This window comes from Polistes dominula, unplaced genomic scaffold (genome assembly GCF_049000335.1).
Source record: "Polistes dominula isolate Pdom_NZ unplaced genomic scaffold, Pdom_raw_medaka contig_32, whole genome shotgun sequence".
Taxonomy (NCBI): domain Eukaryota; kingdom Metazoa; phylum Arthropoda; class Insecta; order Hymenoptera; family Vespidae; genus Polistes; species Polistes dominula.
In genome coordinates, this window is record NW_028300880.1 from 1,931,855 (window position 1) to 1,956,096 (window position 24,242).

Below are 24,242 nucleotides of genomic sequence, written 5' to 3' on the forward strand. Positions count from 1 at the left end.
GATTTTTCTTGGTTTTTGCAATGAGAATTTTGCTATCGAACCCATTCGATTTTGAAACACTAGTTTTTCTAGTCGATCTTCTATTCTCCATCTACCATCACCACCATCACAAATACCCCATTCAACCCCACCCACCATTTCTACAGACGTTTCTAGCTTTTCCATTTTCCCATCTCCCCTTTCTCTCGTTGATATCTTCTCTGAAGTGGTGGGGGATGGCATAAGCAACGTACTACTACCCTGGGTCATTTTCCAATGCTGGGGGTTTTCAAGGTGGATACTCATGAAAGTATATTGCACTTTACGCCATGGTTTACAACACGTTGCATTCTCTGACGATGATTGGATTGAAAATCGATCCACAACGATTGCGTGTTATTGGAAGCGACAGTCTTCTACGGATGCTGGACAGAAAGATGGTCTAACTTCCCTCTACCCCATCCTCATATCCTGCTAGACCCTTTTTCCCTACTCGTCAACCCCAACTCAGAGTCAGTCATTTCTTTTTTTTTCATCTATATCATCTAGTATCTTATTCATGCCAACGTTTATCTAGTTTCCACATCATCCCCTCCCCTCCTTAGATTTCTCGTATCTCTCATCCCCTTTTTTATAAATTTTTTCATGCTCAATCTGCAAACCAAACACTAGAAAATTCCGTTGCATTGAGTCCCTATTCGGTGTTTCATACATGTGTATGTACGTGTATGTACATGTATGTATTATCAATGGTACTCGTATTGGAAAAATTTGTTTTATCATCAAAATAAAAATTAAAATTAAACATCGTGTATCGATTGATTGATTTATTTTTAAAATTAAAAGTAAGTATTATTAGAAAGTATTGCGTTAAAAAAAAATATACGAGCTTATTATACAGATTTTTGAAATATTTAATTGAAAGCAGATTTAAGAGTTGAAATATTAATTTTTAGGTTATTTTTACTTTTTATATCAGTCATATTTTTATTCTTAGGAATTTATTAAAATCATATTTGAAATATTATTTTCAGAAATATTTATCAGAAATAGATTTGTTTTATTATCTGTTTCACCTTCAGGATTTTCTGATTTTCCAATTTTGTATAATGTACATTACAAAAATAGAAATTTTTGTTTTCATTTTTTATATCTTTACGGACTTTAGTATTTTAAAAATGTTTAATTGAGTAAAAAAAATTTTTGGGACACCTTGTATATACGTGTAAATATATGTATACACACACTTAGAAAACTCTACAGGAACGTCTCTACGAGGCTCTTTCCGGTATGCAAGATGGAAATAAACAAATGGGAGCACTTTGGAAATCAGATTGCACTGGGGGGAAAGCATGTTCTCCATCTCCCTCTTTTTCTCTTTCTCTCTCACTCTCACTTTATCTTTCTTTCTTTTTATCTTATTCCGTTCCTTTACTCTCTATCAAGTTGGATGTTCAGATCTAGAACATCGACTAGAGACAACTGCGAGAAAAAGCATCGAATCGATTCATGTAACCGAACAAAACCGTTTCTACTATACCCACTTCTAGGTTATGGTAGAATCAAGTTTTTCAAGTTATCGGTAACAAAGATTAAAGTGAAGTAAAGAATATCAAAATATATATGATTTAAGTTTTAATAAATTAAAAAATAATCTAATAAATTATATATTAAATATGAAGTTGTATCAAAATTTATTTACTTCTAGGTTATGGTACAGTAATCTTTTTTTAGGTTAGATTGAAAACAAAGATAATAGTAAATAAATTAAAAAATAATCTAATAAATTATATATTAAATATGAATTTGTATCAAAATTTATTTACTTCTAGGTTATGGTAGAATAATCTTTTTTAGATTAGATCGGTAACACAAAGATAAAAGTGAAGTAAAGAATATCAAAATATATATGATATAAGTTTTAATAAATTAAAAAATAATCTAATAAATTATATATTTAATATGAATTTGTATCAAAATTCATTTACTTTTAGGTTATGGTATAATACAATAATCTTTTTTAGGTTATATCGGTAACAAAGATAAAAATGAAGTAAAGAATATAAAAATAAATGATTGAAGCTTTAATCATTTAAAAAATAATCTAATAAATTATATATTAAAAATATAAACTTATATTAAAATTTATTTACTTCTAGGTTATGTTAAAGTAATCTTTTTCAGGTTATGAAACATTATGAAGTAAATAAAATAAAAGAAAGAAAGAGAAAGGGCGATAAAGAAAGGAAGGCAAAAAAAGAAAGGAAGAAATCTAGGAAAGGTTTTTGAAAAGGGATTCCCCTTGTTGAAAATATTCTTATATCGAATCGAATCGAATCGAATCGCATCGAATCGTAATACGATATTTTAAATCGAGTAGGATCTACTACTCGTTCTCTTGAAACCCATACCAGAAAGAGAGTTCTATGACTTTTCAGATGATCTATCAGTTTAATCTGAAACATTAGATTTATTCATTTATTTAACAAAAAAAAAATAAACTAAACAATTATTCATTAATTAATTAAATATAACAAACTATTGCAAAAACGTTTTACCAACTTGGACAAAATGAAAACGGAAATAATCATTAAATGATAAAATTCTTATTTATTCTTTTCAAATCTAAACAAATCCATCGATAACTACTAAACAAATTTATAATAAAATCAAACCTACAAAATGGCGGAATCAATAAATCCGACATATTTGATAAGATGTCGCACAACTTGTGAAATATTTCGTCAAAATGGTGGTCTTCTATTTATTGACAAACTAAATGTAGAAAATAAAAATCAATCTTTACAGTTACATTAAAACAAAACAAAAAAAGAAAAAATTGCTATCCTCGAATGTTTATCGAAAGATTATCAAAATAATCGGTTGATAAATTATAAAATAATTCATATACAAATAACAGGAGAAAAATTTTGAAAATTTGACAAGCGAAACGAATTGAGAAGCAACAAAAAACAGGTGAGGAGGAGGAGGAGGAGGAGAAAGAGGGGGAAGAAAAACCGGATAGATCAATTCATTATGTCGAGGTGAAAAGCATGTACGTGGCATGTGTCGGTGGTAAAAAAAAAAAAAAAAAAAAAAAAATGCTTCACGCTATAAATCAAGACGCACAACTAGTTATTAACTATACATAAATAACAATAAAAAAAACAAACGAGAAAAAAACACATACGAAAAAAATAAACAAAAAATAATAAAAATTAAACAAAATGGAACAATTTCGATTATGTCTAAGCAAAATTGTATAATTTTGTTTACATTCGTATAAAATTTTTAGGTTAAATTCTAAGTGTTGCAAAAATGACATATGGCGAACAATTATTAACATACAACATTAACATTTAACATTAATATTGAAATATAATGTAAAAAAATGAATAAATCATGTAAATAAATCTATCTAGTTTATATTTGTATGATTAATATAGGATACTAATTGAGGTTAGTTCTTTTGAAAGTCCATTTTCGAAACATGCCAAGTTCCAAATGTAATTACAACGATGTTTGTTTTTTATCGAACGTTGCAAAATAAAAAAAATAAAAATAAATTTAATAGATTATAAAAAGTGAATCAATCATGTAAATAAATCTATCTAGTTTATATTTGTATGATTAATATAGGATACTATTTGAGGTTAGTTCTTCTAAAAAGCCCATTTTCGAAACATTCCAAGTTCCAAATGTATTTAAAACGATGTTTGTTTTTTATCGAACGTTGCAAAATAAAAAAATAAAAATAAATTTAATAGATTATAAAAAGTGAATCAATCATGTAAATAAATCTATCCAGTTCATATTTGTATGATTAATATGGGATACTATTTGAGGTTAGTTCTTCTAAAAAAGCCCATTTTCGAAACATGCCAAGTTACAAATGTAGTTACGACGATGTTAAAAGAAGAACCGAACGAGTTAGTTTTACAACGTGTAACACGTGTGAAAACATCCTATACGATACTACGAAAATTTTGTTATACAGTTAGTAATAGTAGTAGTAGTAGTAGTAGTAGTAACGTCAAACGTACTGCGTCGAGTTAACCGAAAAAAAACCTCTATGCTCGATCGAGGAAAAAAGAAAAAGAATTTCAAAAAAAAGAAACGATTGAAAGCTGATCAATGAGGGGTGCGGGGAGTAACAAGCAAAAAGATAGCACGAGAAGGGGGGGGGGTAACATACCGCACGCGCGGGCGCATAAAAAAGGGGCATAGGAGAGGGGGCCAGATACGCGAATTTTTGCAACGAGGTAACGCAACTCGACGTTTGCTTATGATTTGTCATTTCACATTTTTGTCAAAAATTATAAATAATTATTATTCCCTTTTTCGTGATTAACGTCGCTCGCAAAATTTCATTATGAAATAAAAAAATATTAACTCGATTGTCACAAATTTGTAGAGAGTACAATTTGCAATGTGTTCGTAGAAATAATAATAATAATAATAAAAAAAGGAATTATAGTTTATGTAATATGTTTAGTGTGAAAAAATATTCTTTCTTTTTTAAATACGTGTTCAGAATGTTTGTCATTTCTTTTTTATTCACTTAAATAAACAGTTGAATATAGTATTAATATTTAAACTAATTTTAAATATTACGTTCATTTATTATTTTATTTGATATATATATATTGAATTGTTTTATATACTACAATATAGTAATTTAATATAATACAGTATTATAATTTACAATAGTACAATATAGCATTTACATTAAGTATTGTATACAAATGTAATATGCTACAGAATAGTCAATGAATTTACTACAATACAGCAATTAAATTAAACTACAGTATAACAATGTAATATACTACAATGTATAATAGCTAACATAAGTAGTATACTATTATATAATAATTAAATAAATTACAGTATAACAATTTAATATATTGCAATATATAAAAGTTGGATAAATAATTGAATTAAAAAAATATGATCATTAAACATTCTTGATGGAAATTCTTGTAAACGTATAGAAATGTATGAATTCAATTTGAATTATTCTTCATCTTTCTCTATGCAAATTTATTTCCATTCATCTAACTCAATAATTACGTGCACGTATCTCGAATACTATGAATAATAGTGAACACCAACGTTAGAATTCATTGAGTGATTAAATGATTAAAACGTAAACCTTTTGTACAATCAGTTAGATGATATTAAACGATACAATGAAAATACTGTAGTAAGAAAAAGAAACACATTCAATTTGATCGGATTTGTGTACACAATAAGAACACTTGACTAAGGATTTAGTTTATGTTTTTTAACTGTTTCGATAAGAACTGAAACGTTTGAGAAAATGGAAAACGTTGAAATTTAGGAAATGCGAATACACGTGAATAAACCGAAGAAAAAGGTGCGTAATCTATCCGAACAACACGTCATGCACTTATAACTCGACGTAGAAATATTAGTATCTATCTATATATATATATACATATGTATGTGTGTGTGTGTGTTTGTATATTGGATAAAGTGAAACAGAGGCGCCGAACTTTTTACAAGGTAGTCTGCGATTTAACAAATCGATTCAAATGCTACCACGTTCTTTGAAAAACCAAAATAAAATTTATCTTACTGTATATATATTTTAATTATGATAATTAATTAATAGCAATATTTTGTAATACTAATATAATAATTAAATTTGATTATTATAACTCTGGAAAAACATTAATTATTAGCGCTAATTAAAATGATCAAATTAATTATTACTAAAAATAAATAAAAAATAAATATAAAAGAATGTAAACTAAACAAAAGGTACAATTATTCAAACGAATCAACAAAAATTCGTACAATCACAAAGGATGAAACGATGAGACCAGTAATTTTAATAATAATAATGATAAAGATCATTTCGATGCATCATCAGATGATATTAAAGTAGTGGTGATGGTTGTGGGGAGGGCGGGGGGTGGGAGGGTGTAGGAGGAAGTGAGTCGAGAACGAAAACCGAGTTGGGTGATGGGAACGTAGAAATTGAGTTTACAACGTATAACCAAAGTGGATTATATTTGTTTCGCGATGTATCTCGCGACGCAGTAGAGATAAATTTTCGGGTTTCTAGGAGGGTTGAAGAGGGGAAGAGGGGCCACACACCCAATACGAACTAACCCCACACCCAGTTTTCCCCTAGCAAACCCTTCCTTCATTCTCTATACAACCACCACCATAACACCTTCGTATACCATCAACCAATGCTCGTACGAGCCAACCCTAAACTTCCCCCAGCCCCGTTTCACAACACCCCCGCCCTTCCCACTACTTCTCCTCGTCGCCTCGTTCATTCTGAAATCTAATCTCGGCTTGTCGTGGTGTTAGCGTATTGTTAATTATTTCACGAATCCGTCCCTAACAAAATTTCCTGTTTTGCGTGTAACCTCCTAACGGATATTCATCAGCGAACAACTGACTGACTAGCCGGGGATATTGGCTGGGAACGTTGTTGATACGTGCCTATGAATTTTCGAATACCAGAGAAAGAGAAATGGATTATATTGGGTTACACGCATACACGCATGCACACACATACAGATATATGTAAAAAATATTTCTACAAATTTAGATATTTCATTTACATTATTACTAATATTATTTTGTTATTTCTTTTCTCTCAATAATCGCACAAATTAAGCTAACAATATTTCATTTAAAAGTTATTCAAAATTCTTGTGTTTTTCAATTAAATATTATATTGGCTTGTCCGGAAAATTCGTGCAGATTTTGATGGAAGATTGAAATGTTTTGTAATTTAAGTTTTTTTTTGTTGGTATATATTTATTAAATTGTATATAAGTGTCATTTGGTTTTACAATCTTTCTCCATCTTTAAGAGTAATTTCAAAATTTTGTCTTTCCAAGACTTTTCAGGTTTTTTTTTAGCAAAAGAAATTTAATGCCATCTACCGGAATTTTCAATAGATTCAGTATTGTATACAAACTTTCTCCATCTTTAAAAGTAATTTCAAAATTTTGTCTTTCTAAAACTTTTCAGATTTTTTTAGCAAAAGAACTTTAATGCCATCTATCGGAATTCGGCACGAACTTTTCGGACAACCTATTATTTATTGTTTTTTGTTAAATTGCCATCACAATTATATTCGGTTAGAAACCAAGTGGTTGCGGTTTTTTGTCGATAGATGGCTTTTTAAGATCACCAATGACTTAGTTGCTAACTTAATAATATAATAATTATTTTTAACGTATATTAAATAAATATGTTAGCTTGTATTCACGTGACATAAAACATGTTAAATATATTTTACAATCTTCTATCATTTTTATTTTTATTTATATTATTATTATTATTAAAATAAATACAAGTAAATAAATGAACAGATGAGAATGATAAAAGTCGAGTCTAATCTCACGTTAGTTTGATAACTTTGTGAAGACAATCCAACTATCTTGTACATAGTAGGTATAGTTAAGTAAGAATAGAGAAGGAAAGATTATGTGTGTAACTATGAAGATGATAGCCGAAGGCTTCTAAGATCCAGCACGTAGACTCAAACTGGTGAACAAGACCTTTCTCTCTCTCTCTCTCTCTCTCTCTCTCTCTCTCTTTCATTTTCTATCTGTCTGTCTATCTTTCCTAGTGTTTCGTGAATTCTCACTATAGTAAATGTGACAAGGAAAGGTTGTTAGATAGAGAGAGATAGAGAAGAGAGACTTCTCGGACTTTACTTTCGTAATACGCGTTCGGTTTCGTACCGAAGTTGTTACAAGTTATACAAGCTATCTTGACTTTACTTATATAGGGTGAATCAAAAATATATAGACAATAAATCATAAGATTTATATAATAATTTTTGTATTATATTGTTTTTTAACTTTATTTTATTTAAATTTAATCTCCCCCTTGTTCTTTTTTTTTTAGATATCTTCAGAAGATTGGTCATAATGGTAAAATAATGTAATTGTATCTGTTAATATGTATATAACTGTACATGTATTTTTATCGTTTATTGTCCACTTACTTTTAGTTCATCCTATATATAGAAATATATCTTATCTATAATAGTATTTGTAAAGTATGTGTATATGTGTGTAGTTTTAAAAAGAAATTTGTACTTTTCTTATACAGAAATATTTAACAACATGAAAGTTTTAAAATCCTAACCTAAAACTAGAAATACTTATTGGTAAAAATACACTATCAATATGGCTGCTTGATTTCATGTTAAATAATTAATAATTGGACTAGTTGTTCCGTTTTTAATCCAACAAACACGTACATAACATTAAAGTACTACCTTAAAACAATTTTAAAACAACTTAATAATCTAAAAGAATAAAATAATAAGAGGAAAAAAACCTTTAAGACATCGATATGAATTATTTGCAATTTTACATTGGTATCAGTCTCGTAAAACTTTTCTCAAGTATTATTGAGTTATGCTCAAAGCTTTGGGAATCTTGGCGGAGAACTTCGAACGTGAATATAAAAAATTCAACATTTGAGAAAACGCGCGTGCACACTTCAGTCATTAATAATAAAAATAAAAAAATAAAAAAATAAAAATAAAAAAAGTATGAAAAGAAGAAGAAGAAGAAGAAGAAGAAAGGAAAAGAGAATTTGCGACTTGTTCATTAATGATAATGATCGCGTTCTAGAGAAGACTTCTTCGTGAACTCGCGAAAGGAAACATCACGATTTGTATTCAGTACGACGATATGGCCGAATTTGTAGGTTAGGTGTATATCTATATAAGAAAGTAAGTAAGTAAGTTAGTAAGAAAAGCATACCACGGAACAAGATTCGAGCCAAGTCTCAATCCACAACCACCAACACCACCACCACCCTCTACCCAACTCTTCAACCATCCTCAACCCCTGAAAAAATCAGGGGTGGATTCGCGAAATAAACTGTAACGATGAGGATTGCTAAAGTATAGAAACGGGAATGAATTGGGCTGGGGGTTGTTGAGGTTGCAGGAATTTTAAGGGGTTGTGGAAAATTTTTAAAAAGTGGGGATAGTTTTGGTAGGTTGGTCGTCGTTCCTGTGCTCCAACTTCCGACGATAAAAGTGAGCTAAGACCAACCAACGTACACACACGTATCTTTTAACATGAACGTAACATAACGCTACATATGTACTTGTACTCTCATTCTATTTTTTTTTTCTATGCTAACATTCTAGGGGGTGGCCTTTAAAAGACTTTATTTGGCGACGTTACTATTCTCTTTTTCTTCCTTTCTTTCTGTGGCTCATTGAACACCATAATCGAACTAAATCGATGTATAAATAAAAAAAAACACGAGGATAGGATAGGAAATATCGAAATAGGTGATTTCTTTGTATCGAATGACCCCCAAATGAACAACGTTAAAATACATTTTATTTTTATCTTGATATTTTTCTTTCTTAGTGTGTGTTTCTTACCCCTTGTGAATTTTGAATGCACGTTCTATAGGAGAAATGACTTCCCATAGACTTTCAGGATGCTGAAAAATGTCCTTCGTATTATCGATTTAGGAAATGCTGAGCTATTCTCTCTTACGATATTCCTACTTTCGTATCTATCAAATATTTCTTTATACTATCTATCTATGTATATTCTCAAATCTATTGTTTATCGATCAACATCGAGGAAAATAGCTAAAGCTTTAGAATTTTGCATGCTCACGTTTTTAAAACCCCCACACAGATGTTTCTTTCTGAACGATCAAACAAAACAAAACAAAACACAACAAAAATGCGAACTTTTCTATCATAGATTTGTATTTGATAGATTTATCTGACTTATATCTACACATACACGTACACATGTCAAAAATATTCACATAAATTATGTTAACATTTTTTTTTTCTAATTTTAAATCATATCATTTATCGATATTAGCATTTAATTAGAAAATGTTTCAACAAAATGTCCTTTGTTAATCTTAAAACCATCACAAAGACGTGATTTTCAACGAACAAAAAAAAAATATTCATTCCTATTATATAAATTATGCAGAGAGAGAGAGAGAGAAAATTTGTATAAAATGTTGTTTTATTATAATATAAAAAAGTGTCACACATTTTTTATGTTTTTTTTTTACTTTACAGAAAAAGAACACGTTTTACGTTTATATTTTGAAAGTCTTTCAACGTTCGTCAGTTGTAATTAAAAACGTTCACTCGAATAATTTACAAATGGCTGACATAAAACAAGATGTCGGGTCTCGTTATGCCTTACATCATCTTTATCATAACCTAAAAAAAAAAACAGAATACTATACAAAGTTGAATTAAAAAAAAAAAAAAGGAAAATACAGCTAGTAAAATGATAAATCTCAATGAAATTAAATAAACAAGTTGAAAAAAATAATAAAAAAAAATATAGAGAAAGAATTAAGATAAAAACTAATCGATTCTTCGAAAAGTAATACTAAGATTTTGATTTATGCTTAGTAGGGAAAACTATACAAGTAGTCGTATTAAATTATCACGTGTAAACTACGTCTCTTCGTATGAGGAGTATATAAGTACTTGCGTTCGTTAGTTTATACATGTTAATTTCATGCAAGTACTTGAGCTAGTTTGTAATTCTCGTGAGTTTACTAAGCATACGTATTGCGTGTGTATGTTATGAAACCTTATATATATATATATATATATAATAGTTAGAAAAGGGACAAGCATAACTAAGGAGTCTAAAGCCTCTTGACTTATACTAAAAGTATACACGCATCCATATACAGTAAGTATAATGCAATATATATATATATATTTAATCTTTAGAATTTATGCCAAAAATTCAATACATCAAATCTAATAATACGTACGATTCATTCGAAAATAATGTCGATATTTTTATAATAAGTTAACAAATTAATTTACAGAATTATGAACCCATTCTTAATGATACTTTGAGATTTATATATGGGTTGGTAAAAATACAAAGAGTATTAATTTTGATTTTTCAAGTAAACACGTCAATTAACAAGTTGAGTGTGCCACGTCAGTCAACTGAACTTTCCGTTTAGGCCACGTCACTCACCGTTCGTGGTGACACTCAACCATTTTTATTTTTTTAATACTTAAGTAACGAGGATTTTCTTATAAATTTACGTAGAATTTTCAACATGTCAAATATAAAATAAAAGGGTAAATAATATTGAAAAATCTGCATTGACGACAAATGGTTGACAACAAAAACAAGATGTCGATCACGTGGTATCAAAATGTCGCGCGGCAGCATTATAACCTCAAAAAAAATATATTATAATAAAAAAAAAATAGGTTAAGATTAAAGTTGTAACGTGGTGAAACGAACAAGATCTTAATCACGATTTAAATTTGATGTTAAATTAAATGTTGGATGATAAAAATAAAATAAAAGTTTAAAGGGAAAACGTGATAAGAGTCTTTTGCTAATCGATCATCGTAGTTTTATTTTATAGTTGAGAATAGATAGGACACAATAATAAAAGCTTGAGAAAGAGAAAGACGGAAATGAGATTCTGTTCAGCAAATAGAAGTCCCGTTGCTTTGGATCATTTTCCTTTTTACTGGCACGTCTACCATCGATAGCAGGGAAACGTCGGGTTAATTACTGTCGAACTTTACGACACCTCGCGAGCTACGTCTATCTGTTTTAAACGATAAAAGAAGAACAAGAGAGAAAGAGAGAAAGAGAGACACTGATTGATTGCCTCGGGGTTATCGAGATCGCTGTAAAATAAATTCGTCAATGCGAAAGAACGAATGGGGAAAATTGTTCTAGGTTAGAAAACGTCTATGAAATAAACTTAATCAATCCATTTTACGAATATATTCTATCAAATTTTAATAATATAACCCAATTATTACAAGTATCAATTTTCTAGGTTAGAAAATGTTCATGAAACAAACTTAATCAATTTATTTTATTAATATATATAATATAACCTAATTATTACACATATCAATTTTCTAGGTTAGAAAACGTGCATGAAATAAAGTTAATTAATTTATTTTACAAATATACTTTACCAAATTTTAATAATACAACTTAATTATTACATATATCAATTATATAATTATTCTTACATAAATGCGTATTTGTTCAAACAATACAACCAACTAAATAAATCGATAAATCTTTGCATGGTAACAAAAAGTTTGTTAATATTACCAAAAAAAAAAAAAGAATAAAAGAATCTTAATAAATATTTATATCTTCCTAATATCAACTGAACCATCTTTCCTTACGAAATCCCGAACGGTAATTTCCAACGTAGTTATTTTTGGAATGACATTCGATATGTCATCCAATGGGGGAAATTGGATAAAGACAAGAAAAAATATATTTCAAACAAAATATTGATAATCGAATAAATGAAGAAAATAATTCGTTAATTAAATACAATATAATTAATCTACAAAAGATAGAAATGTATTTTATCAGATATACACACCGATATATGTGTGTATATATAAATGGTCATGATTCATTTATAAAAAGAAATAGTAGTAAGATTGTGCAGATAGTTTGGTATATCTAATCTCGAAATGAGCTACTGGTGGTCATCACTTTACTGGTCCATGCCTCTCTCAGGAGGATTAGTCAAATCCCAAAATAATACCGTGGGCGAGCAGTACCACCGTGCAACTGCACAAATGGCAGTAGCAATGTAAATCAGTTTCCTCTGTTTCTCTATCATCTATCTATCCATCTATCTTCATCTTTCTCTTTAAATCCCACCCCCAACCCCCATTCCCATCCCTCATTCTCTTTCCTAGCCCCGTACCCATTCTGTTAGTTCGTACACCTCACCGAATTTGAACGATCTAATCGACAACGATGTCGGTAACGTCGTAGCAATAGAAACCCAGCACAGTAATACAATTAGAGTACATTACCACAGCTTAGAGAGCTCTACGCTTTCTTAAGCAAATATCCCCTACCGATTGAATGGGACGCGCTTATGGTTTCGAGGTTCGAATCCTATAGGACAAACGCATGCTTAATTCCTAACGGAATAATCGAATCGTTTGGCTAACACCTCCTGTCGGAATTATGGAATTCGTTGGATTATTAGCAAAATTCATACTTCGAAGGTAATAATACTGATTTAATACCAAAATCACAAAATTTTTGTTGGACAATTCAATGCTTTAATTCCATTAGTTTACCAAAAAATAATCGAAGTATACGAGGAGAATGAAAAAAGAAAAACAAAAGCATTCACCAAACTTGTTCTATATTTAAATCGTCAAAAATGAACTGGGACAACCCCTACGATAAATTTATTCTAAAAGATATGAATATATATATATTTGTCTTCTTCTATGTTTAATGAATTTCACAAAAGTTCAAAGCGGGGGTTGTTTGATAAAGTAGAAAGTATATTATGGGTATATGCCATAGAAATAGATATTCCTCGTTAAATAGTGGAAATGTTGATAACGTGAATGGTCACTGAACCACTGACACAATATTTTTTCACCAAACGATCGTGTCACCCGTTGAGACCATCGCGATTCTCTGTTTTGATTTCTGACGGTAAGAGAAAAAGAGACAGACAAACAGACAGACAGAGAGAGAGAGAGAGAAGGTAAAGAGAAGGAGAGTGGACTTGAAATAACTCGGGCCAGGAGAAACGACGTCTATTAATAGTTGCAGAGAAGAGAAGAGCATCTTTGTCGTGAGTTTGGTATTCCCTGTGTCTCTCCACAGTTTTTATCCGAAAAATATACATCATAAATATTTGTTGATTCCCCCTTCCTTCGTGAATTTCTAATCTCAACAATTGATAATTCTATCAGATTATAATGTTTAACGAGTACTGGTTACTGTGCTGGTACTACTGTTGAGGGAAACAAGCAGCAGGTCTAGTGGTGAATGTACGATGTGCCTAGACTGTTACAAAAATAGATCTAGGGAATTGGAGTTGAGGTTTGAAGTAGAAGAAAACTAAGAAGTCAGACAAGAAGAAAAAGAAGAAGAAGAAGAAGAAGGGTGGAGGTAAAGTTGAATAGTTGGACAAAGACGTAAGAAGAGACTTTTGCGAAGACAGAGAAATAGAATTTGGTTTAGTCGAAGACACTGAACTTGGGATGATTCTCGGAGGTTGCTACAGCAATATAAGCCGTTGCTACTGGAACTAAGTTAAAATCACGTTGGTGCGAATCTAAATAAAGAACTATAGTTAGGAATGAGTGAGTGAGTGAGTGAGTGAAAAGAAAAGAAAGAAAAGAGAGAAAGAGAAAGAGAGAGTGGGGGAGTCATCGGTGTTCCAAGAGAGGGATTTGTGAGTAAGAATGGTAGAACGAAACGCGTGCACTAACAGCACAAGTAACAGCAGCAACAGCAACAGCAGTAATAACAGTAACAGCAGTAACGATACTAACGTGAATAAGATCAATACCGTGTCTTTAAATGGCGTGTCAAACGTTGTCCGTGAAAGTGGAGTTTACGAGGAAGGTGTTGGACTGGATGAATTGACGAGTTTACGTCGTGCAAGTGGTGCAAGATTTTCTATTTTCAAATGGTTCAAACGTGCCGGTAGTCGAGCAGCTACGATTGAAAAAAGAAGAAAGATACTGGATAAGATTACTCGTAGCGAAGAAAAAGAAGAAGAAGAAGAAGAGGAAGTAACAGCTGAAGTAAAAGAAAAGAAAGAAGAGGAAGAAGAAGAAGAAGAAGAGGAAGAAGAAGAAAATGGAGGACAACAGAGCGTATCTTCTAGCGCGGAAAGTGTAGACACGTTTTATAGTACAACAACTGTACGAAGTTTCGCATTTCATAGTGGTGGACTAATAACTGGTAAAGAATTGTCATTGGATATTTTGAAGCAGGCAGCTGAGGTAGGACCATTCGCAGCTGGTGCTTCGAAATTGGTTGCTAACAAAGAGAACACAGTCGCGGATGTCGCCTGTACGTTGCCATCTAACGTTCATTCCCGTAGAAGGGATATTACTGCGAGATATTCCCTTCAACCAACAACGACTAGTTATTCCTCCTGCGATAATTTACCATTACCGGAGAAAAGACCACTTTCCGGTTCCTTGAGAATAAGACATCATCATCATCATCATCATCATCATAATCAAAATAAAAAGGAATTGGATGGTATAGAAATAAACGCAGTTAGACGTAAGGTACACGTTAAAGGTAAAAGAAGAGCACCTAATCCACCGGAGGAAAAAGAATTATCAACAAAGATCACCGAGGTCGATGTACTACCACTACCACTACCACCACTACCACCACCAGTGGTTGTCTTAGTAGCGCCATCAAAAAATAGCAACAGACGAAAGAGACCAGCACCGAGACCTCCAGAAAATCTTGATACTTTATCCCGTTCTTTGTCTTTACAAAGAAATCTCACAAATATCACCACAGATGTTGGAATGGATACGAAAGAATATTATACAAATAAACAAGAAGAGGGACAAGTTATCAGTAACGATACTTTGATATTACAGGGTGGTCTTTTGCATTCGAAAAAAGATTTGGAAAAGCAAAGTATTGTTAAAAAAGACAATAAAAATAATTTAGGTCTTATTGGTGTTGGTGGTACTGCAGCTGGTGGTGGTAATACTGTTACAACTTTAGAAAATATTCAACAGGATACTACGAATTTTCGAATTGTCGGAGACACGGGAACAATTTGTACGGCCATGCCGCGACCTTGGTACAAACGTAGCGTCTTTGAACATTCTCGAGATTCCACGACGTCTAGAAAGGCCGATGTACTTCGTACTTCAACTACGACGATCGGAACTATAGATTCTAAAGAGGAAACAACCATAACCGGTGCTCAATCATTGTCATCTAATTTAACATCCTCGTCAGCTTATTCCATGGATACTTCATTATCCAGATTAAGTTTTTTTCATCGTGGTGAAAGACAACAGATGGAAGAACGAAAACGAGATGTTAAAAGAAAATCAGGATTATCAATTTTAACAAACATAAGCGAACTTGACAAGGAAGCAGCAGCTATCGTGCAAGAGGAACAAGCACGTGCACGTGCATCGATGCTTTTAAAAACTTCCAGATTCACTGAAGCTTTCGAAAGGACAAGTGACGTTAACGAAGAACTCGTTCAAGATATGATTGCCTCAGCTATGGAAAATTCATCCCCCAAACAACGTGGTACACGTGCATTGATATCAAAATTCAATGCAATCAGTAATATAACCAAGGTCACTGTTAACAGTAATTTTTTCGCTAGAAGGGATCAACAGGGTTCCAAATTTGAACAGGACGTTATCAGAAAGGCTAAAGTTGAACAAACGGAATTTAAAGAAAATTCCAACAAATTTAATCGTGGACAAAATGTCAAAGTATACGACAAAGATATTTCCAAATATTTTTTACCCCAACAGCAAAAAACTACAACTACGACTACGACTACGACGACGACAAAAGTCGACAGTAAAGATTTAGTAGAAAATAAATTATTGACAACAACGAAAAAGGATAACAACGATAGATTGATAAAAGAAACTTCCAGTAGGATATCATTCTTACAAAGTCAGCTAGTTGCAAATCGAATGAACAACGAGCCTTTAACTTCTACCTAAAGAAACGTTTCTACCATTGATGGAAGAAAAAATGAAATCTAAGAACGAACAAGTTGGATGCAACGAAAGAAAGGAAAAAGATAGGAAAAAGGATAATGTTATTTCCAGTGGAAATGTTAGTGGGGGTGAAGGATATTTGTTATCTCGTTCACGTGATTCAACTAACCCTAAAAGCATGGAAAATGTATTAACCAAAGAGCCTAGAAAATTATCCGAACGTAATTTCGAAACTACTCAAAAAGAATTTTCTAATATTTTCGACGAAATAGAAAGACAATTGCGTACTAGAAAAGAACCGAAACATGTTGCTCAACTTACGCCAATTTCCAATCTCGAGGTACCTAAGGACAGGGAGATATTATCTATAGAAGAAGCAGAAGAGGCAGAAGAAGAGGAAATAGAAAAAGAAAAAATAAAAGAAGATGAAGAAGAAAAAGAAGATGAAGGAATATCGAGTAAAGTGACTAAAGTGCTCGACATCCTAGTGGAAGCTGAGAAAGATGGGAAAGCAAAGAAGGCGATTATGCGAGCTACGACGAAATCGATCCCGATGGATGATGAGATTCATCGTAGTTTGATCGAACCAACTTACAATAAATTCAAGCCAAATAAAAAGACACCGGTGACATCGTTGTTGAACACCATGGAAGATCGTTCTACGACAGATTTAAAAGAAATGTTAAAAGAAATGAAACATTCGTTACCGAAACGTCCAAAACCTAAGAAACCTAGGTCAACTGATGAAGTATTATCGATAAACAAAGATTACTTGCCAAGTACTAGCAAAATATCTTACATAGCTAAATCTGTATTGAAAAAGGAAGCAGCCCCATTAACTCAAACTCCTCAGTTAGATTATGAGATTGAAAAGCAAAAAGTATCCTCTTCCTCTCAAACGAGTGGAAATGTACGTCGATTGAATCAACCGTCAACATCTTCATCTTCACCTTCTTCTACTTCTTCTTCTTCTTCAGTTTCTTCCTCTACAGGATGGAAACAAGAAGATGTCGTTTACAGGACATCCGGTAAAGCTGTCTCGGGTTTGGCTTTAGCTAAAAACACTTTTCAATTGATTCGCCCTCGTGATTTCGCTGTGATAGAAGCTATCAAGACAACCAAGGGACAACAACATCAACAGTTACACAAGGAAAACACTTACGCGAATGTAATCGAACGATCACTTTACGCTAACGCCGTTGTTCCACCCACGACTAAGCACCAACGTGATGAGGAAGATCCTTCACGTTCTGTTAAGGGGGTTCACTCTTCTCAGAATGATCCAGGATTATCGAATATATCTCCTTCGAACGAACGACCATTTATACATTATGACGAGGAACCTAAAGAAGGTTATTTATTCTATAATAATCCAATAATTAATAATTCCATAATTAAAGCTAACCTAGAAAGCTCGTTTTAATCAATAAAATGAAATAAATCAAATCAAATACACAAATCCCAAGAGAGATGTGAATTTATTTGATTAACATTTTAATATTTATTTTTTTTTGTTCATTTTAGAAGAGACAACGAACAATAATATGAACACATTGGCAATAAATCGTTTGTTGAGAAAATTGGAAGCAGCAATAGCTTCGGGTCATCATCAGCAAGCTGCAGGATTAGCAAAGGAATTGGCAAGATTAAAGATTCATTGTTCAGTTATACGACAACGTACAGCACGTTTAAAAGATCGATCGATAAAGGTTAATATGTACATTGAAGATAAACTGGCTCATCAAGGACCTATACCTCTTCAGGTAAGTCGTGTGTAATTGTGCAACATCCACCATCACCAATAGCTTGATCTAGGGGTATCTAAGGTATTTGTGAAGTCATTTATTAAATAACATTACTTAGAAGTTCAGTAAACGATGCCAACACACAACCTTTATCGTAGCTACCAACGAGAATGACGGTCGCCGAATTGAAGATTAAAGTCTACACGGAATTCGAGATACCAACTAACGTGCAACGTTGGATTATTGGAAAGAATTTAGCTGATCGTGATGAGACTACGCTGGAGGAATTACAGGCGATCGATGGTTCACCTATTTTCTTATATCTCGTTGCACCGGGTAAGTTTTAAAATAGGAAAAAGAAAAAATAAGACAAAAGATAAAATAAAAATAAAAATATCAGTGATCACTTTTCTGGATAATTAACTACCAACTAGCTAGCTAAAAAAAAGAAAAGAAAAGAAAAGAATACAAAAAAAAAACACATCTCCTCTTCCCCAACTTATTTAGAATTGCAAAAGGATTCCGTAGTAGTGCAAGCCGGAAAATCAAACTCCCTGGAAGAACTTTCGAAGGTTGAGAAGGTAATACGTCAACCGGAAGAAAAAGTAATAACGATGAAGGAGGAAGTTAAACCGACTACTGTCACTCCTTATGATAAACAGGTAAAATTGATTAACTTTGGATTTTATCAATTTAATAAAAAAACTGAAATTAGAAAATGTCAAGATTCACATAATTGCTTCATTTATATCTCAAATATTAATGAGTAAAAATAAATCCAAATATTCGGTCTTTCACCATGTGAATCTTGACATTCCCCAATTTCGAACTTTAACCTTAACATTAATTAAATGAAAAAAATATGTGAATCAATAGAAGAGAGTTAACATTATCGATTGAATTCAAAACTTCATATTTTTATACACCTCCAATTCTGTATTCTTATTTTTCTGTCATAAGGAGGAACAGGTTGAACCTGAGGAAGAACAGACGCCTGAGGAAGTGAAAATGGAACGTTACGAGGAATTAATATCCTTAGAAAATTGTGATGTTATACCAAATTCTGAAGCTATCGAGTGTCCAATATGTTTCGTAACTTATGGTCCACGTGAGGGTGTAATTCTTAGAGATTGTTTACACATGTTTTGTAAGTATGTTTTATTATAAAACAAAACCCAATTATTTTCACTTAATAATCCTATAATTACTTGTTTTCTTTTTTTTCTTTTTTAGGTTATGTATAGCAAACACAATAAAATATTGTGAAGATGCTGAAGTAAAATGCCCATACAGGGACACCGAGTATACTTGCGAGTCAACGCTTCAGGAACGTGAAATAAAAGCGGTTGGTTGATTATAATTAAACATTAATTAAAAATTCCAAATTGACAATGATAAAATGTTTTAGCTCGTCGAAGCTGAAGTTTATCAGCAACACCTTGCTAAGTCGATTGCTCAAGCAGAAAACAATGCTGGTAATAATGCATTTCATTGCAAAACACCTGATTGTCCTGGTTGGTGTTATTACGACGATGACGTTAACAATTTTCTCTGTCCTGTTTGTGGTGTCAATAATTGTCTAACCTGTCAGGTAACAATATTGTTTTTTAATTCAATTAAAAAAGAAAATATAATGATAATAAATTAATATGTGTTTCATCAGGCCGCACATACTGGAAAAAAATTGTAAACAATATCAACAAGAATTAAGATTATCCAAAGAAACCGATCAAGAATCTCGAAGGACAGCAGCAATGCTTGAAGAAATGGTTGACAGGGGTGAAGCATTGGCTTGTCCTACTTGTGCAGTTGTTCTCATGAAAAAGTGGGGCTGCGATTGGTTGAAATGTTCAATGTGTAAAACAGAAATATGTTGGGTAACTCGAGGACCACGTTGGGGACCAGGAGTAAGTTCAAATACATTTGCAAGAAATAACTTTAAAATATCTATGAAACATATATACATATATATATATACATATAACATTTTTCTTGTATCGATCCTTTTTTGTCTTTCACAAACCCCAAAGGGTAAGGGTGACACATCCGGAGGCTGTAGGTGCGGAGAAAATGGAGTCAAGTGTCATCCTCGTTGCAATTACTGTCACTGAGAACCATTGGAAGTATTCTGCTTATTACCTTATCAACCTGGACAAACACAATGCACCTTTCTTTATCTATTCAAAAACGTCAAGTCAACCTACTACTATTGCTGTTGATGTTCTAATGACGTTAGGTGATTCATAATAACACGTCATTGTATACATTGATTTCAAAGAATGTGAGAGAAACAATGAGAACAATTAAACACACGTCATTATCCATTTATAATTAATAAGATTTGTAATAAAGGGATACACCATAAAATATCATTTTTAATCATAACCTATAATACCATTCATCTTATTCATTGTAATAAATTGTTAATTTTTGTAAACTCACGAGTATACTAATGTGCATAAATATTTTTTATATTTCATAAATATATATTAATAATTAATCAAATATAAAATTTAATTTTGAAATTGCATACAATTACTAATTTTATAAACTTTTACTGCAACGTACAGGATGTTTCAAAAGTTATCTTTCAATCAAATTTAAGATTGATCTTTAGATTCAATAAAAAAAAATAAATAAAATAAATGAAAGATCCCAATGATGACTGAATAACCACAATTATATTGATTGAAATTGGATAGACCCTTAAACAGTATTATAAAACCTACGAAGTTAATGATCTTTGAAATAAACTAATTTAATTGTAACACACGTAGAAAATGTTGTAAATAATATAAAATACCAGAAAAATAAAAAAAATAAAACAATCGTACGTGTAACGTGTTAAACACACACACACACACACACACATGGATAGATAACGAGTTTTATTTGTGTATATGTTGTGTAACAGATGTACGTATATATGGTGTCCCGTTGTCATCGAATTCGAAATCCTAACATTGAACGCGTTATGCTTTACGTATTTTACCTCGTACAATTGAAATGGACGAGATTGGGAAATGAAAGTGTGTGCCGACACACTACTAACAGGAAATATATACATATATATATATATATATTGTGTAATCGAATTTCTGTGCATTTTTACTTCTCGTGAAAACATTCGAATCGACATAGCATCGAAGAGAATCCCCTTTTTATTTGATGGTATATTTTTTGTTTTTTTCTTTTTATTTTGTTTTTATTCTCTTTTTTTTTCTTTTTGCGTTTCAAACCAACGATACGAATCTCTGGGGGGAGGGGAAGGGAAATACATTTGTTTTTTGTTTTTGAAAGCTCCCACCCATCTCCAGTTATATTGAAGACTAATAAGATTCATTTATTTCCTTTCCCTTTCCAAAAGGGCATAATACATTTTTGATACAAATATGTGAAAGTAAATAAGTTAGAAAGTCTGCCATTTTTCTGTATTCTGTATAAGTTTTCTTAATTCTTCTGTATTTTGTTCTCTGCATCTACGTCATTTCTGTAAATATCGCTGGACATACATATTAATTAACATATTAAATAGAATGTATATTATTATTATATTATTATTATATATATATATGTACTCTGTATCTGTGTTCGTCTGTATTTTTTTTTTATTTCTGCACCTCACGAAATTAATATTCAACAAAATTTTTTTTTTTTTGAAAATACGATTATAACCTAATTAAATTTATAATGAATTTTATTTTAATTTTAAACGATAAATATATTATGAAAAGAAATATATTAATATAAATATAAATAGATATACTGTAAAGATTAAAATTCGATTCAATTGAATTGTATTTGTGTTTGTTCCATTGTGAAAATATTTCCGATCTTCTGTAAATATTTTTAATAATTATTATTAAAATAATAATTAACTCCTTCATATTACAAATTCAGAATGAGTTTTCTTGATCTTCTTGAAAAAGTTAACATCAGTGTGATTCAGTCGAGCTTTCATTTTCTAATCTTTTTCCTAATAAGTGAGTGGCTTTTTACGAGGTTAGGTTATCGGCCTAACACTCAACCCCTATTAGTCGCCTTTTACGACAAGCAGGGGATACTGTGGGTGTATTCTAACACCCCCAACCCACAGGGGGAATGAGATGATGAGGAATTAATTTAATATTACAATCATCTATTTAATTTTTACAATTAATACATTTTCTATTTACAAAAAAAACAAATAAAAAACAAAAAAGTAGAAGAAGAGGAAGACAATCGTTTAATATTTTATGAATTATTTTTAATATTTGCTATTAAACATATTGTAATACAATAAAATATATTCTTTATATACGTTTTACAACAAATTTATTTATTATTTTGTCTTTTAATTTACTGTAATTTATATTTATTTTCATTTTTATATATTCATTCGTTGGACAATCAATTTCGTTATCTGTAACGTTAAATAATTGTCATACTTTTTATTTCAATATTTATTTTATAAATAATATCGAATATTTGTATTTTATTTTAATAAACTGAAGTATCTCTTTCTATCTAAAAAAAAAAAAAAAAAAAAAAAAAAAAAAAAAAAAAAAAAAAAAAAGAAGAAACATACATATATATATATATATATTAAAGTATATATTAAAAAAGAATATATAATTAAAGAAGATATGTATTTTATGATGAATTTTACTTACTGTTGAAAATAAAAATAAAAATAAAAGACGATAATATTTGTTGCTATGGAAAATAACAAAATATCGTTTAATGCAAATACATTGAAAACATTGAACACATATTCACACACATACTTTTGCATTTATGATTTTCTTCTTTTTTTCTTGTTTTTTACCATTGCAAAATTCAGCTTGAACAAAAAAAAAAGAGAAGAAGATTTATGTATATTGGAAACCGAATAACATCATAGCATTCGTAGTTTAACCACGTTGAATGGTGCGCATGGTCCTGTTTGATGTACCCAAAAGGTTTTCTGTTAAACGAAGACATTAAGAAGATAAAAGTAGATATTAAAGATGAGCATTTCCTCGAATAATTTACAAAGAAGTGACCTTCAATACAGGTATGCTATTTCATTTTTTTTTTATCTTAATAATTTTATTTTATTTTTTTTTTTGAGTGCAAGTGGAGTGGAGTATTTTTTTTTTTAATTCAATTAAATTAATTTATTAATGTAATTCATAATTTATTGTCTTTTTTATTTTTTGGTTTTTATTTCATACTGCGATATTTATGAATAGAAAAAAATAAAAAAAAAAAATCTAAGTTTTATTCATAATATCTGATCAATTAATAAACAAATAAAAAGCGTACCAACGTGATGTTGAAATATTTATTAATTTTCATTTGTGTATTAAAAGTTTGTCGTTATTCGAATAACACCATTAAAATATCTATGATTTTATTATTATATACATTTTATACAATTCTTTTACAATATTTCTTTTGTATTTTTTGTTGTTTTTTTTTTTCAGGAGATCACCGGAATATTATGTAAGTAATAATATAAATAATAAATACTTCAATTATAATTAGTTTGTAAATTGAACTTTTTTTTTCTTTTTTCGTTTCCTCTTGTAATTTTTTGTTTTTTTTTTGTTTTTTTCAATTAAAAATTACACAATTATCTTATAAAAAATTAAAATGATAAACTTAGGAAACAGATTGTAAATTTAAAAAACCCAAATTGATGAGAAACACTTACACGCAAACTGATGAAAAACATGAAGAAATTATGAGACAAATGGAAGAAACTGTAGAAATAGGATATAAAGTATCAAATGACAAGATATTAGAAGATTCTTATGTTCAATATGTAAGAAATATAATAATGTCTATTAGGAAGTAATTATTAACACGTTGAGTATCACACGAATTCTTATGAAAATTTCTGTCAGGCCATAGGCGTTATTTTGTATTGAAAATAGTTAAACGTGTCGGTCACTTGTGACGGACATGGCCTACACGAAAAGTCTAGTGTCAGTCACTGATTAATATGACGCTCAACGTATTAAAGAAAG

General features: G+C 30.7%; 1 protein-coding gene across 1 annotated transcript; it reads left to right on the top strand.

Moving 5' to 3' along the window:
• The first annotated feature begins 12,327 nt into the window (after nucleotides 1-12,327).
• LOC107066703 (uncharacterized) lies at nucleotides 12,328-22,544 on the top strand. The gene is given in 11 exon segments (XM_015321588.2): nucleotides 12,328-16,504; nucleotides 16,506-17,856; nucleotides 18,029-18,267; nucleotides 18,408-18,585; nucleotides 18,757-18,911; nucleotides 19,210-19,400; nucleotides 19,483-19,594; nucleotides 19,658-19,840; nucleotides 19,913-19,927; nucleotides 19,929-20,156; nucleotides 20,280-22,544. Coding segments are annotated over 11 exon segments (5,001 nt in total). The 5' UTR covers nucleotides 12,328-14,236; the 3' UTR covers nucleotides 20,361-22,544.
• The last annotated feature ends 1,698 nt before the right edge of the window (nucleotides 22,545-24,242 follow it).